Below are 16166 nucleotides of genomic sequence, written 5' to 3'. Positions count from 1 at the left end.
GTAACATTTGCCTTATTGCTCCCATTTATATCACTCCTCTGTAGAACGTGATTTAAATTTCTACTTAGTAAACGGTCATCACAAAGGTGCATTAAATTGTATTAGTTCTATAATATGTCACCCTCCACCACCCTCACCATAAACCAGGCTGGGCCTATGCTATAGTCTGGCTTTATAAAGAGTGAGAATGGATGACTGATCTGCACCGAATTCTAACGACAAGTAAACCATAGAGAGGAAAGGTATCAAACCATGGAGAGTGATAAAGTGAAGAGAGATAAAGTATCATTCAGTGCATAACTAAATTTTTCAAGCAGAGCCTGTAACATAGCAGTTAGGAGCTGATTGGCTGATACTTTGGGGTCTATTCATGAAGCAGTGAATAAAGTGTGGATAAGTGAGCCTGTGGAGAAGTAGCCCATGTCAACCAATCAGCTGCTCGGTACAATTGTATAGTATGCAATTTGTAAATGTTACTTCAATGCTAATTGGTTGCAATGGGCAACTTCTCCACTGGGTCACTTCACACTTTTCACTGCTTCTTGAATAGACTTCCGAGTCAATCTCTCTCAACTTTATCACTCTACAAATAGATACATCTCCTCCAGAGCATTTTGCAGGTGGAAAGAAGCTCTACAGCGACAAGCTGAACTAGGAGTAACACACAAAGAAGCAAAAAAACGTAATGATGTAGCTCTTGTATTGACACGCACAGTAAATACTGTTACAGCACACATTTTAATATTGGTGTAATTTATAATCTGCTGTTCTCTGGTTTGCGGTGATGCAGGATACTCTTAGCAGCTCCCATCCAAACTGTGCTTGTCAAACAGGTATTCTCCCATACCACTCCGGGGGACATCCAGGCGCTTGAGGTTGGTAATGTGGTGCCCGAGTTTCTTAATCCGCTCCACGTGTTCCCTCAGATGCTTAGACTCCAGGCAGTCACAGAGCTGCAGATGTGAGGAAAATTATATCCATCAAAACTTAGAAGTGAACGGAATTCTCCTAGGATAAATCTGTTTTATGTAACATCACCCTAGACTTCTATCCTTATATTTTATCCCAAAAGACTGCTGAGAACAAATAAGAGTTATTTTCCATATACCCGACACCTACACAAAATGGAGGCAGCCATTTTAAAGGTGTCACTAGTACTACCAACATGTGACATCACCAAGTTCCTATTTAACTTACACTCAGCATTCTCAGGAATATTGGTCCTACCCACAAGATACCTGCTTCCACCATTCCTGAGTGATGTCATTAGAACTTTGGCTAATTTACTTCCTTTTCATTAGTTATGTTCCAGTTCATAAAATGGCTGCCTCCACTTTTGTTTAACCCCTTCATGACAGACTAAGGTAATTTAGGGGCATATCCAGAGGTAGATGCAGCCAGTGGGCTTCCTACTAATGGGCTAATCTGCGACTGTGTAAGACTCACTATCAGTCACACATCACCATCTAACATTGCACCAGCCCTACGGCGGTGCAAAAGGAACAAAATATGCAGTCAATGGCGGTGACATGCCCACACCCTTATTACATTCCAGGAACACCCACCTAAATTGCCTCCCTCTTCATCCAAATTAATTCCACAGCTCCCGGCAGGATGCATGCGTTGTGCAGCACGTACATATGTGCAGAGTCAAAACACTGGCCGCTTACGTCCGATGCCTACGACTGAATCCGGCCCTTAATCTGTTTAGGACGTTGGAGGTCATGTAAATGTAAAATGGCTGCTCTGCATAACAAATACCACATTTGGGCATGGATTTCAGCTGGGGTCCGCCCACTTCACTCAGTAAGTGGGTGGTGTCTGGCTCTGGGAGATTTTCGGGAGCCCCCCAGCCAGTCCTCAAGAGAAAAGTCAGCTATGCTGGGGGCACTACAGTGTGTTTAACACATTTGTGATGTTGGGAGTATTTGCACATCATCATTTTTTATAACATGGCCAGTATGCACAATGTTATGGGTAGGTGCCCCCACAAACCTTAATCCGGCCCTGCCAACACATCCTAGTACAGACAGTTTTCTTACTGTAGTACAAGATCTTCAACAATAACTGTGTACATCATTTACATTAGCTACTTACATGGGGGTCTTTGCGATCAGTTGCCAGATTGTGTAAATCCAGCATAGCCTGGTTCACAGTCTTCTCCAGATTCATAGCAGTCTGCATGGCCTCCAAGGTGCTGCCCCACTCATCCCTTTCTGGTTTCTGGGGAACAAAAAAGCCCATGGCACATTAAGTAATCGGCATACACAGAGTGGTAATTTTTTACAGGTACTGTACATGCAATAAAGTCTTCAATGTATGAAAATAAGAATACAACAGTTGTGTAGGGATGCCCAGTGGTATAATAAGATTGCCGCTCTTTGATCTCTCAGCACTGGGATTAACAGGTGGTGGCACTGGAAGTGTTTGACCGCTACACCCTGATCCCCAAGGTCTAGCTGGAGGTCCCTAATAGTGCAGGAACCAAACATCAGCAAACAAAACTGCAGTACCGCTCTGATTTGCTAGGTGGCAACGAAGAGCTTATTGCAAAAATAAAACAAAAAACACAGTTTACCCTAAGCCAGGATTTAGCTTTACCACCCATCTATCACGTACAGGTTATGCTTATGAAAAACAGGTCATGTTTAAATACATACATACATACATACATACATACATAGAGAAAAAACCACAGCACTCACCACACCAGAAGCGGGGCACAGCTATGCACTTACCACTCACAGGGTGGGGTGCATGTAACAGCACTCTCCACCACAAAAGCGGGGTACACAGCTGTACTTACCACTCACAGGGCGGGGTGCATGTAGCCCATGACCACATCGCTCTAATAAATACAAACAAAGAACCCAGCACTCACCAAAGTAAACTCACTTATCCTCAACAATTCAATAAATAAATGATGGGGGTTTAGTTGGTGGATTGGCCAATGCACGGAAGCCTGCATACCAATTTTCAAGGTACCCCATCTTCATGCAGGTCCTACACTATCACAGTCTTAAAACCTGACTACTTGTGTAACAGCAGTGAAGTAGTCAGGTTTTAAGACTCTGTGATAGTGTAGGACCTGCATGAAGATGGGGTACCTTGAAAATCGGTATGCAGGCTTCCGTGCATTGGCCAATCCACCAACTAAACCCCCATCATTTATTTATTGAATTGTTGAGGATAAGCGAGTTTACTTTGGTGAGTGCTGGGTTCTTTGTATGTATGTATGTATGTATGTATGTATGTATGTATGTATGTATGTATGTATGTATGTATGATGTTGATTAAATTATTCTATTCCATGTGATATTTTTTTTATTTGATTATTTTTAAATTTGAATCATCAGCCTCTAAAATTGGCTCTGGATTGGGAAATCATTTTGAAATATTGGACAAGGTAGTAAATGTCCCCATCTTTTTTTGTCAACATAGTGTGAAGTCTACATACGGCTCCCGGATGATATGCTCATATGCTGGTAATATTAATGGCAGAGTGCCTTAGTTCTCCTTCCTATCTCACCTTGATGTCCTGCAGAATGATACGGCCACCACGCTTGTTCTGGTATTTCAAGAAATCCTCACCATGTTCCCTCTCCTCGTGGCTTAACTTCTTGAAAAACTCAGCCACATGGTGAAGGGCCACGTCATCATGGTCAAAATAGTAGGACTTGAAATAAAGGGTAAGATGATTATTGTCAGTAACCTGTGACTCACACCAACAGGACTCATTGTATATAATACTGCTGACAAACATCGTGAAGAAAAAGAACTGAAAATTACAGAGTAAATAACACTGACATAAGTATCAAAGAGGCAGAAAACTGCGGGATTTGGTGCCATCGACGATGGTTTAAGTAAGAGAAGGATAAGCACACAAGGGTTGAGGGCCCTGCTTGTGAGAGCTTACATTCTACCCAATACGTCATAACAAACAAGAGCTGATGCTGATAAATGACACAGATACCCGACTAGGGGGATATGTAGTAAGCAATAAAGAGAGCCAGTGTAGAAGTTGCACATGGCAACCAATCAGCATTGACGTAACATTTATAATTTTCATACTTTCAAATTATACAGAGCAGCTGATTGGTTGCCATGGGCAACTTCTCCACTGGCTCATTTCTCCACGCTTATCACATTTCCCCCTCAGTCATAATCACTCCATTATCATTTTACTGAGGCTTGAGACCAACATCAAAGGCTGACACAAGATATATTTCATTGTTGTCACTTGTCAGCATCACCCCATTTTTGAATTAGAGTTTTTAAATGACATCTCACAACTGACATGTTGAAATGTAAAACATACTTGCCTACTCTCCCGGAATGGCCGGGAGGCTCCCGAAAATCGGGTGACCCTCCCGGCCCCCCGGAAGAGCAGGCAAGTCTCCCGATTCGTGGGGTCCCCCCTGCCCGTCCGCCCACTTAGTGTGTAAAGTGGGCGGTCCGGGCAGTTGATGACGAGATTCTTGCTGAATCGCGTCATCATAGCCACGCCCCCTGCAGTGTAATGCCGGTGATCGCGGCATTACAGAGCGTGGGCGTGGCTTAAAAGAGGCATCATCATGACCCCGCCCTTTCTCCGCCCCCATCCCCTCCTCGACGTCACAGCCTCCCCTGCCCGCCCTGGCTGCTCTCTCCCGCAGAGAGCAGCCAGAATGTAGGTAAGTATGATGTAAAATCGGGGCGACTGACAACTGTGAATGAGTCAGGTGTCAGCATCCTGAAATGTATACTTTATAGAGTACATAATTATACATGTCATTAAGACCTAATTAAATAGGTTCTATATTGTTAGACAGGAACCATAGAAAGCTCTTTTATGCATATCATACAACACCTTTTCCAACCATAGAAGCTGCATCCAGTCATCAGATATAGACTCCTTAGAGTTTCTGGCCCTCATTCAGAGTTGATCGCACAAAGCTGCTTTTTGCAGCCCATCTGATCGACTAGTCGCCGTCTATGGGGGAGGGATTTTTTGCATAGCAAGGTTGCGAACGCTTGTGCAGCCCTGCTATGCAAAAAGAGTTTGTGCAGTTTCTAAGTAGGTCCTGACATACTCACCGGCTGCGATGTCTTCAGCGTGACTGGTCAAGGAGTTGACGTCAGACACCCGCCCTGCAAACGCCTGGACACCCCATTGTTGGACTCAACACTCCCAGAAAACGGGGAGTATCCACCCCGGAAAGCCTCCCGCCTGTCTGTCTTCTTGCAATCGCCGCTGCGATCACTTTTCTCGCTGGCGGCGTCGCTGGGAAATGACACGCAATGCGTCCGGTGCGCATGCGCATTTCTGACCCGTTCGCACCGCAGAACAGCTGCATGCGAACGGGTCGGAACGACCCCCTATGTTCTGAGTTTTGGAAAGAGATAAAGTGGATGGAGATAGCAAATTAAGGGGCACCATTTATCAAGTATATAATCCCCAAAAACACCTGATTTAGTCAGTTAACCGCAAATATTAAGTATCCCTTTACAGTCAGAAGCCGCATGTGATGCTGCCAGATTTACCCATATCCGGAATCCTGAAATTGACTCCCGAGAATAACAGTAGCCTATGTGCTACAGATTGCGTCTGTAGTTCCGGCAGAAAAGGTCGATGTGCATGTACGGTCAGAGGGACAGCGCATGCGCAGAAGCCCCGGCAGCCCATCGCAGAGACTGGCGTCTTTCGGAGCCCCTGTCCCTGAGGGTGCAGGATAACATTCCCCCGATGCGATTGTATTTTGCAATGCGTTTCTGGGTGCGAATATCGCACCCGGAAAGATCTCATTTGCAGGTTTATGATAACTAGGCCACTAAGGGGGTTCATTTACTAAACCTTGGAGTGAGATACTGTATAATTATGACATATGGGGGGGGGGGGGGGGGGGGGGATACAAATACCAGGGTCTATGTACTAAGACTTGCAGAGAGATAAAGTACCAGCCAATCCTAACTGTCATGTTATAGGTTGTGTGTTGAAAAGGGACAGCTAGGAACTGGATGGTACTTTATCTCTCTCCACTTTATCTTAGGGATGGCTATCAACCATTTAGGATTCCAAATCATCAATGATTTGTGGCGATGTTTATGGCGATTGTCCCATGGGCTATTCAGTGAGAGTACAGGGAAGACCATCAGTTTGTGAAACCATCGATGGTCATCTATTGCATAGCATGCAACCATCAATGGACACCTGCTATATCACCATCGATGGTAACTTTCAATAATAGGCACACCAATGGCCATCCCTACTTTATCTCTCCCCAAGATGTAGGCACCAAGCTCTGCCCCCAATGTGTCCAGCTGCTTCTCCCAGAAAGGAGTATAAAAAGTTTGGTATGCATTTAGTAAATAAACCCCTAATTGTCTAATGCAGGAATTTGGACACAAGGGTCTATGGATTAAGCCTTAGAGAAAAATATAAAGTATCAACCAACCAGCTCCTGCCATTTTTTCAAATACAGCCTACAACATGACAGTTAGGAGCTGGTTGGTTCTTTATCTATCTCCAAGGCTTAGTAAGTAGACCCCTTAATTTGTTCTAGCAGAACATGACAACACCCTAGAATGTACATATTATAAAAAGCAATAAAACAACATTATGAGATGCACCAAATACAGGGGTCTATGTACTACGCCCTGGAGAGAGCTATTTAGTACCAATCAGCTCGAATTGCTGGTAACATGACAGTTAGGAGCTGATTAGCTGGCACTTTATCTGTCCAAGACTTAGTACATAGACCTTAGGCAAGGGTATGCATTAAAATGCAAATTAACCAATCCTGAATTCCCTTACCATATAATGCATAGGATATCACTGCTTACAAAAGGTAAAGGATTATTTATGTTTTACTGCTCAATATTAATATGCAAATAAAGGTTCATATTTGGTTCTCTGTCAGTCCAAATGTCTTGTAGCCAAATTCAGAATTCTTCATTATCCTAAAACATGGATTTGGTGCACTTCTACTATACATTTAAAACAATGGATGAGGGTGGTAAGATGTATTAAGCCTTGGAGAGAGATCGGTTGATTTATCAACCAGGGGAAAGAGTGGAGAAGTTGCCTATAGCAACCAATCATCTTTGAGCTAGCATTTATCCATTTAATAAGTACTCTATAAAATAGGTAGCAGCTGATTAGTTGCTATGGGGAACGTCTCCACTGGTCCCCTTCTGTGCTCTTTTCACTGCTTGGAAGATGTTGCCCATAGCAACAAATCAGCTTGTAACTGTCATTGGTGTAGCACAGTCTATGAAATGACAGCTAGATGATGATTGGTTCTTTGGGCAACCTGTCCACTTGATCTCTCTCCAAGGCTTGATACATCCCACCCATTCAGTTCCCTAGCTGTTAAGTTTGTCTGTGACACATATCAGTAATGAGTTGCATAGGTTCTTCCAGGACTTACCATGGACATGTAAGTATAAGAGGAATACATCTTGAGGTTCACCAGGCGGTTGATAGCCGCCTCGTTATCATGGCTGTAGTTCTGGCGCAGTTGGGAATTCATCTTGCCGTATAGTTAGTAATCTCGTTCTTTATGAAGGAAGCTATGGAATAACTTGTCTATGGCAAGTACCATAGAAGGTTCCGTCCAATCACTGTTGAAGCAAGAACTGTTTCTGGCTGTGTGTGCCCAAACACTACGAGGGCTTTTATAGTCTGCTGAGCCCCACAGGCTGATGTCTCACCCAGCAAGCCAATTAACACATCCTATTTCTGCTGAATCACCCATGCACCTGAGCCCATAATTGGCTAATGCTATTGATTGCAGTGTGACAGTCATTAGGCAGGATTTCTGCAGAGTCATACCAGTCCCCTGACACCTGGAGGTCACATATTGCTATGGAATAAGTTCTAGGCTGCAGAAAACCCTTTGCATACTCTATACCTCCCAACATGACCCTCTCCGGGAGGGACGCTCTTAATTTTTGATTGCCCTCTGCTCTTCTCCATTAACCAGTTCAACACAGGTGCCGGCAATCATAAATTAAGAGGAAAGTCCAGGAGCAGAGCATTTTGTCCCTCCTGGAGAGGGTCATGTTGGAAGGTATGGTCATAGGCGTGAGCAGGACATTTTATTAGGGGGTGCACGATTAGAAGGGTGTGTTTAGCACAGCCTATTGGGCATGTCTAACACCACCTATCAGGCATGTCTACCACCAGATATTGGCACTCAATGCAAACTAAATAATATAGAGAATTGATGCACAGATATCTATCTATCTATCTAATATATGTTAAATTTGTATATTTTATTACCGTAGATTATATCCTAATCTCTCGAAATATATATTGATATTGAATTTGAACTTGTCCTCCAAGAGGAACGCTGTTATTCTGTGGCGTTGGCACATGATGAGGAGAGAGAGAGTGTGGGTGGGGGCATGAGCGTGCATGCACGTGGCATGACATCATCACAACACATCCCACAGGTTAGAGGAACTGGGAGTAGGATTACGTCAGTGATGCTGCACCATACAAATGAATGACAGCCAGACTGAGCGGAGGGAGTGGGGGGCGCAATGGGCGGGAGGACAGAAATGAGCACACTCTGTGATCGTCGATACTGCAGCAGCAGCAGGTGTGTGTGAGGGGGTGACAGACATTAGAGGGTGCCTGTGCGCACCAGGCACCCCCCCTGCGCACGCCTATGGGTATGGTACTCTGGTCCTAATTCAGACCATACTTGCCTACCTGACCCTCTCCATGAGGGAGAAAATGCTCTGTTCCTGGACTTTCCTGGTAATGTATGATTGCCATCACCTGTAGTGAAACGCCTTTCTTATCAATTAACTAGCTCACCACAGGTGATGGCAATCATACATTACCAGGAAAGTCCAGGAACAGAGCATTTTCTCCCTCATGGAGAGGGTCAGGTAGGCAAGTATGATTCAGACCTGATCGTAGCAGCAAATTTGATAGCAGTTGGGTAAAACCATGTGCACTGCAGGTGGGGCAGATATAACATGTGCAGAGAGAGTTAGATTTGGGTGGGTTGTGTTCAAACTGAAATCTAAATTGCAGTGTAAAAATAAAGCAGCCAGTATTTACCCTGCACAGAAACAATATAACCCACCCAAATCTAACTCTCTCTGCTAATGTTATATCTGCCCCACCTGCAGTGCACATAGGCGGTCATTCCGAGTTGATCGCTCGCTGGCTACTTTTAGCAGCCGTGCAATCGCATAGTCGCCGCCCATGGGGGAGTGTATTTTCACTTTGCAAGTGTGCGAGTGTGACAAAAAAGTTTTTTGCAATTTCTGAGTAGCTCTGGACTCAACCCTTGCGATCACTTCAGTCTTTTTGGTACCGGAATTGACGTCAGACACCCGCCCTGCAAACGCTTGGACACACCTGCGTTTTCCCAAACACTCCTAGAAAACGGTCAGTTTCCACCCACAAACGCCCTCTTCCTGTCAATCTCCTTGCGATCGGCTGTGCAAATGGATTCTTTTTAAAATCCATCGCCCAGCACCGATCCGCTTTGTACCCGTACGACGCGCCTGCACATTGCGGTGCATATGCATGCGCAGTAGTAACCTGTTCCCTGCGCTGCGAAAAAAAAACGGCACAGAGCGATCAACTCGGAATGACCCCCATGGTTTTGCCCATCTGCTAACAAATTTGCTGCTATGATCAGGTCTGAATCAGGCCCTCTGTCTCTTTCCATTGTTGCAGAGTCCTCTTTACACATCAATGACTTTATAATGGTATTTTTATCCCTTTCCTTTAGTCTTAATACGCAGAGGCAGGTGCTTTGTTGGTGGTTTGCCTTTGATGTGTGCATGCCCTCAGCCAGCAGGGGGCGACCACAGTGCCTGCAGCTCTGGGAATCACTCAAGAGGGTGCACAACCTCCCTTCCTGGCCTATTTACTATCTGTGAATGGTAACAAAGATGTTCTGGACCTGACTGAGAGGTGGGGGCTGTTGTGGCATCGGACGCCAAAGGCAGTGTTTTCAGTCTGTGCATGTGTCCAACCCGCACTTCATGGTGGTTATTCCCGGGAGTTACAGAACGATTTCAGACACAGAGGGCCAGATGTAATGACGCTCGAGTTCAGCAGCCGTGGGGGATGCCGGACGAACTTGGATGTTTTTTTAAAGGGGCAATCACTTATAAGGCATGGTTTTGCCTTATAGGTGATTGCCCCTTTATAAAAACATCCGAAGTTAGGCCGGCATCCCACACGGCCGCCGAACTCGGGCGAGCAGCATGTCCCCATTTTCTGGTAGTGGTGAGGCCAGGGTCTGTATCTCATGAAGCAGACTTCCTGGCATTGACTACAGAGCTGCAAGGGCCAATCTGAGTAACCTTCGTGTCACTCAGATTGGCCGATGGTCTTCCATATCATCCGATCCTGCATCTTCGAATGCAGCACTTTAATCTGTGTATCCGGAAGAAGGCGCCTTTTCCTTCAGACGCCACCTGCAGGCATCAGCAATCCAGAGACGAAAAACCTGCCCATCTCTGAATCAGTGATAGCACTGAACAGATACTGAGCATAGGCGTTTCAAGAGAGGAGGGGACCCGTGTGCAGACTCCGTGTGTGGGCCCCCTCCTCTCCCGTTCCGTAGCCAGCAGCGGCGGCGCTGTTAGCGCTCTGAGTGAGCACTAGAGACTCTGGCACAGTGCTAGAGCCTACAGCGCATGCGCGTGTCTCCAAAAAAATGGTGCGGCGGCCATTTTTTTGGAGACATGAGCATGCGCTGTAGACTCTGGCACTGTGCCAGAGTCACTAGTGCTCTCTCAGAGATCTAACGGCACTGCCAGCTACGGGACTCAGGAGAGGAAGGGGCCCACACACGGACACCCATGGACACCAGAAAGGTAAGTATAGGAGAAATGGGTGAGGTGTGGGCCCCCTCTGAACCCAAGGGCCCATGTGCACTGCACACACTGCACCCATTATAGATACGCCCCTGATACTGAGCACATAGACAATGCCCATTGCTGTTAAAATCGTAATCACATGAAAAGCATGCGGGTCCACAAACCCTCATAATTGTGCATAGTGTCTATTAAGCCATTCTGACTAAAACTATTACCAACAGGTCACCTTTATCCCGGCACAGTGTCCTTTGTCAGCAGTGACAGCGTTCTTTATCTCTTATCTCTGCTTGGCAGAACCAGTCAGCATGTTTTAGCCGTGCATGCATGGGCAGGTACAGGCTGATGTGGTAACGGCTGTCTTACAACGCCTACAAACTGTTCTGCCCAAGTTTTGTTAATTGTATTGAACAGTGTAGCAGCAGGAGCACACAAAGCTGGCAAAGGCCTATCAGGACCTAAGACCGCTCAGGCCTCAGTTTAGCTGGATGTGCTGCAGTGTAGCGAGCAGCTATTTCTGTGGCCCATTAACATGTCTGCAATAATGCTAGAGTCCATAGGATGCGAGTGAGGTGTAACTGCACCTGTTGGTCTACAGAGCATCAGCCATACTTGACTGCATTAGATTTCTCCTCTCCGGGACAAGCCCAGAGAGGAGACGCTGCAGGAGTCTTCGGGGGGCGGGGCGGGCTGTGACATCATCAAGCCCCGCCCCACACCGTGGTCCGCAGGAGGTGGGCGGGGCTAAAATGACGCGATTTGTGTCATTTTAACCCCTTCCCCATCCGACAGACCCACAAATACGGGAGATTATCTCTACATCCTGCCCGCATCACTAGGGTGTGAGCAGGATGCGGGAGACCTGCCTACTCTTCCGGGGGTGCGGGGGGCTACCCCAAAAAACGGGAGCCTCCCGCAGCTTCCGGGAGAGTAGGCAAGCATGGCATCAGCTAGTACGGCTAGTGGCACAGTGGAGCTGATCCTGAGTCAGGCGCAGATGGGATCGCGCCTTTTGCCACAGTCACGTCTTATGCTGATGCTGTGACGCTTTTATACAAACTGATATTTTAATTGCATCATCTTGAGACAGTGCATTTTTGTCTCTGAGCATCTTAAGGTCCATACACACGAGCGATATAGCTCAGAAAGTTAGTGCATATCTCTCCATGTGTACACAGGCAGCGATAGCGATGCGCGTCCCCGTCAGGTCGCTATCGCTGCTAAAAATAGACTGTGCAGGCAAGCCAATTTTGGCTAGGTCGCTGGAAAAGAAAAAGCATCCCCTTGCTTAAATGAGTTAGCCAAAATCGCTGGTAAAGTTAGTAAAAATCTCCTACTGCCAGTTCAAGGGAAAACGCTCAGTCAAAATCTCTCTGTGTATATGCACCTTTACACACCACCATCCACACTTGTACTAGCCCATCTGAGTAGGATCTACTGTGTGAGCTGTTTTCAGCAACACACCTGCGTCTGCTTAGCCAGCCCTGTTACCTCTAGAGATGCACAGTTCGGTTCTCTAGAAATCCGAACCCACTCAAATTTTATGGATCTGAATCAAACCAAAACCTGGAGCAGATCTCCTGAGGAGATCCGTTCTGAATCAAGTCCCAGGGGGTAATTCAGACCTGATCCATACCACCCAACTTTCTTATTATACGAAGACGGACACACGCGCGGCGAGGCCCCAACAAGGGGGCATGGCCTATGGGAAAGGGCGTGGCTTCTTTGGAGGGCCCGCGATCGTGACCCACGCCCCCACTATCGTCACTGAGGGGGCATGCCCAGCGCTCTGTGAGCTGCTGGCATGCCCCCTGTCCTTCCACCTCTAGTGACTAGACGCTGTCACCGCTATTCACCGCTGCGAATGCAGGAGCTTCCCAAATACCCCCACCACGGGAGACTGTGGCCCGTGGGTGGGACAGCGGGACAGTCCCCAAAAAAGTGACTGTCCCGCGAAAATTGGGACAGTTGGGAGGTATGGGAAATGGTTCTAACTAGTTGGGAGGTATGCCTGATCGTATACGATCAGAATCTCTGACGTGCAGGGGGAAGCCCAGCCCAGGGTTAGTCCGCCCCACATGCCAGGCCCTGCTCCCACCCCGTGCAGAGGTGCAAAAGCATTGCACAACGGCAATGCTTTCGCACCCGGCGAGTAGCTCCCTGCCCGCGCAGCCTAGCTGTGCTGGCAGGCGGCTCCCCACCATGTTTTGGGTCACAGCGGCTACGTGTGATGTCATGCAGCCACCGCGGTTCGCCCCCGCAATGGTACGGACATGCCTGCATTGACCGGACCATGCCCCACCATCTCACTGGTTGCGCACGCGAAGTGCGGCCGCTGCGTATGTGCACTACAGAAAGGGCATCGATAGGGTCTGAATTAGGCCCCCTATTTGGATCTTCCCGCAGTCCGGAAATGCGGATTTTAAATCCAAATTTGGGGTTTTGGATAGCAAAAATGACATGATTTTAGATGTTTTTATCCATTTTCAAGTAATCCAAAACCCAAGATTCAGATTTTAAATATGAATTCCGAACCAAGGCACTTGATGGTGATTTTGCATAACCAAAACATGGCACTAAAATTAGAACCAGAACATGAGGCTCCGCACACATCTCTAGTTACCTCTCAGGTATGCCCACCAAACTCCACAGACCCTGTGAACGAATGTGTACTGTGTCACTAAACTAAAAGTCCAGACAGAAGCCCCCAACTATAACTGGATAACAGTGGTGACCCTGGGAACCATGTTTTTTTGTTAATCATCATGACACATAACCACATAAGAGTGTCTTAATTAATGTCTATATAATAATCTCCTAAGGCAGAGGTTCACAAACGCAGTCCTCAAGGCACCCCAACGGTCCAGGTTTTAGGTATATCCATGGCTCAGCACAGATGGTCACATCAGATAGACTGGGGTGCTAATTAAGTCACCTGTGGCCAAGCATGGATAAACCTAAAACCTGGACTGTTGGGGTGCCTTGAGGACCGCATTTGGGAACCTCTGTCCTAAGGTCTAGCCAGAGAAGTAAGTAAACACCCAGGGGAGGGGGTTGGCTATAGCAGGACATAGAGGGGGGCTGAGTGGGACAGAGTAGGGGATGGCGCAGCACAGAGAGGTGTGCGGTGGGGTATGAATCAGTAGCAGGAAAAAAGAAGTGATAATGACACTGTATAGGTCATTGGTGCGGCCCCATCTGGAATACTGTGTCCAGTTCTGGAGACCATGAGGCAGATGTATTAAGCCTGGAGACAGCATAAGGAAGTGATAAACCAGTGATATGTGCAAGGTGATAAACACACCAGCCAATCAGCTTCTAACTGTTAATTTACATATTGGACCTGATTGGCTTATGCGTTTATCACCTTGCACATATCACTGGTTTATCACTTCCTTATGCCTTCTCCAGGTTAATACATCTGCCCCCATATCTCCAGAAGGATATAAATACATTAGAGAATGTACAAAGAAGGGCAACTAAAATGGTGCATGGCCTACATCACAAAACGTACCCGGAAAGGCTAAAAGATCTTAGCATATATAGTTTGGAGGAGAGAAGGGAAAGGGGGGACATGATAGAAACTTTCAAATATATCAAGGGTCTTAACAAAGTTCAGGAGGGAAACATTCTTCAAAGGAAGAGAAGTATTAGAACTCGAGGACATACACTGAGACTGGAGGGGGGGAGGTTCAGGGGAAATTTCAGGAAAAATTACTTCACAGAAAGGGTAGTGGATAAGTGGAATAGTCTCCCATCAGAGGTGGTAGAGGCTAAGACTGTAGAGCAATTTAAACATGCTTGGGATAGGCATATGAATATCCTTACAAAGAATTAAGGTTCAAAAAGGGTTGAGATTACCTAAAGGATAAAAAAAAAAGGGGCAGACTAGATGGGCCAAGTGGTTCTTATCTGCCGTCAAATTCTATGTTTCTATGTTTCTATGACTGTGCATCATCAGTACTTGCATGTGCTTAATCCTGGAGCACTCGCTGTGTGACAACACACAAGACGCGAGGTGCAAATGGGCGTATGTTCAACTCTGCATTAGCTCCAGAGCTGCGAAATAAACGTAGGTAGATAGCTGCATTTTTCTGCGCCATGCAATCTGATTTTGCAAAGCACTGGCTTAGTGTGAAGTGTCTGCCTGCGTTCCATGCAGTTACTATTGGCCAACCAAGTCATCTTCAATTATTAAGCAAACACTACACTCTCTGAAAGCCATCTGCTATTATATGTTTCACCTGATACTGTTGCGTGTGAATGTCTAGTTGCAGCAGCAACCCAACCCTTTTGTAAACCAAGTGTATCATGTGTAGAGGTATACATTTTCCAGTAGATACTGTGGTATAAGAAATTCACCTGACACTCCTAGAATGATCTGACCTGTTACATGTCACGCTACATACATTGAGGATAGAAGATGGAAGAAGTGGTAGGAAGAACCGAGAGGAGGAGGTTGTAGTAGTCCAGGATAACAAGGGCATGATAAAAAGATCTGGTTGAGGAAGGATCTGGGCCTGGAGAAGTTGAGGATCGTGACTGTTTTATTTAATCTTTCATGCGTGTCTGTACACAATGACGTAGCTATACAAATATGAATGAACCTGGGCACAAGAAACAGCCCAATACTAACCACTAAATATCTGCCCAATCAGATACAAAGAGAGAAGTACAGTTAGAAAAATAAGGAAGTGGTGGATCAAAGGCGACAGTGGTGGACAACCTTTGCAGTATTATAAAAACAAAGAAAATCAAACAAATCGACTCCTTAGTTTTCTTTGTTATGTCAAAATTTCCCGGTCTGGGACTTCTTCACCAGGGCATGATCGTCCAATAAAACATATGAAAAAGACAAAAGACAATAAAAAACTTATGTGTAGTAATGTTAAAATAAAGAAAATGAGCAAAAGAGATGATTCCCCTTGTGTTATGAAAATGAACGGTGATTCTATAGATTTCCGTAGTTCGTACAGAATCTCGCCACCACTTTAGTTAGATGGACCTCGTACCAAAACACTTGGAGTATTTGATAAACAGGCACATCAAGGTTTATTTAACAATAGACCCCAATAACGATGTTAATCAGCAAACTATTGCGTACCCCACTCACTTGTCTGGGAAGTATGATCCGCCTATCTCAGTTTCTAGATGGGCCAACATAACACCAGATGGACTTCTTCCAAATAAAACAATTTTTTTATTCCAAAACCATAACGTAAAAAAAAAATATAAAAAGAACAAATCCATAAAAATCCATGAGCAGAGTTAATTGTCCCAATAAGATCGATTAGTGGCACCAGTCCAACAAAGAGACACAACAGGTGGGTCTG

General features: G+C 45.9%; 1 protein-coding gene across 1 annotated transcript; it reads right to left on the bottom strand.

Annotated features, from left to right (window-relative positions):
- Positions 1-683: 683 nt before the first annotated feature.
- On the bottom strand, positions 684-7699 carry LOC134966011 (ferritin heavy chain B-like). The gene is made up of 4 exons (XM_063942460.1): positions 7410-7699; positions 3530-3676; positions 2098-2223; positions 684-953 (listed from the first exon to the last, which is right to left on the bottom strand). Exons 1-4 carry the CDS (start codon positions 7509-7511, stop codon positions 798-800), a joined length of 531 nt encoding a protein of 176 aa, XP_063798530.1. The 5' UTR covers positions 7512-7699; the 3' UTR covers positions 684-797.
- Between the last annotated feature and the right edge of the window lie 8467 nt (positions 7700-16166).

Source organism: Pseudophryne corroboree, chromosome 10 (genome assembly GCF_028390025.1).
Source record: "Pseudophryne corroboree isolate aPseCor3 chromosome 10, aPseCor3.hap2, whole genome shotgun sequence".
NCBI lineage: Eukaryota > Metazoa > Chordata > Amphibia > Anura > Myobatrachidae > Pseudophryne > Pseudophryne corroboree.
The sequence above is the reverse complement of the archived record's forward strand: the minus strand, read 5'-3'. Positions and strand labels throughout refer to the sequence as shown.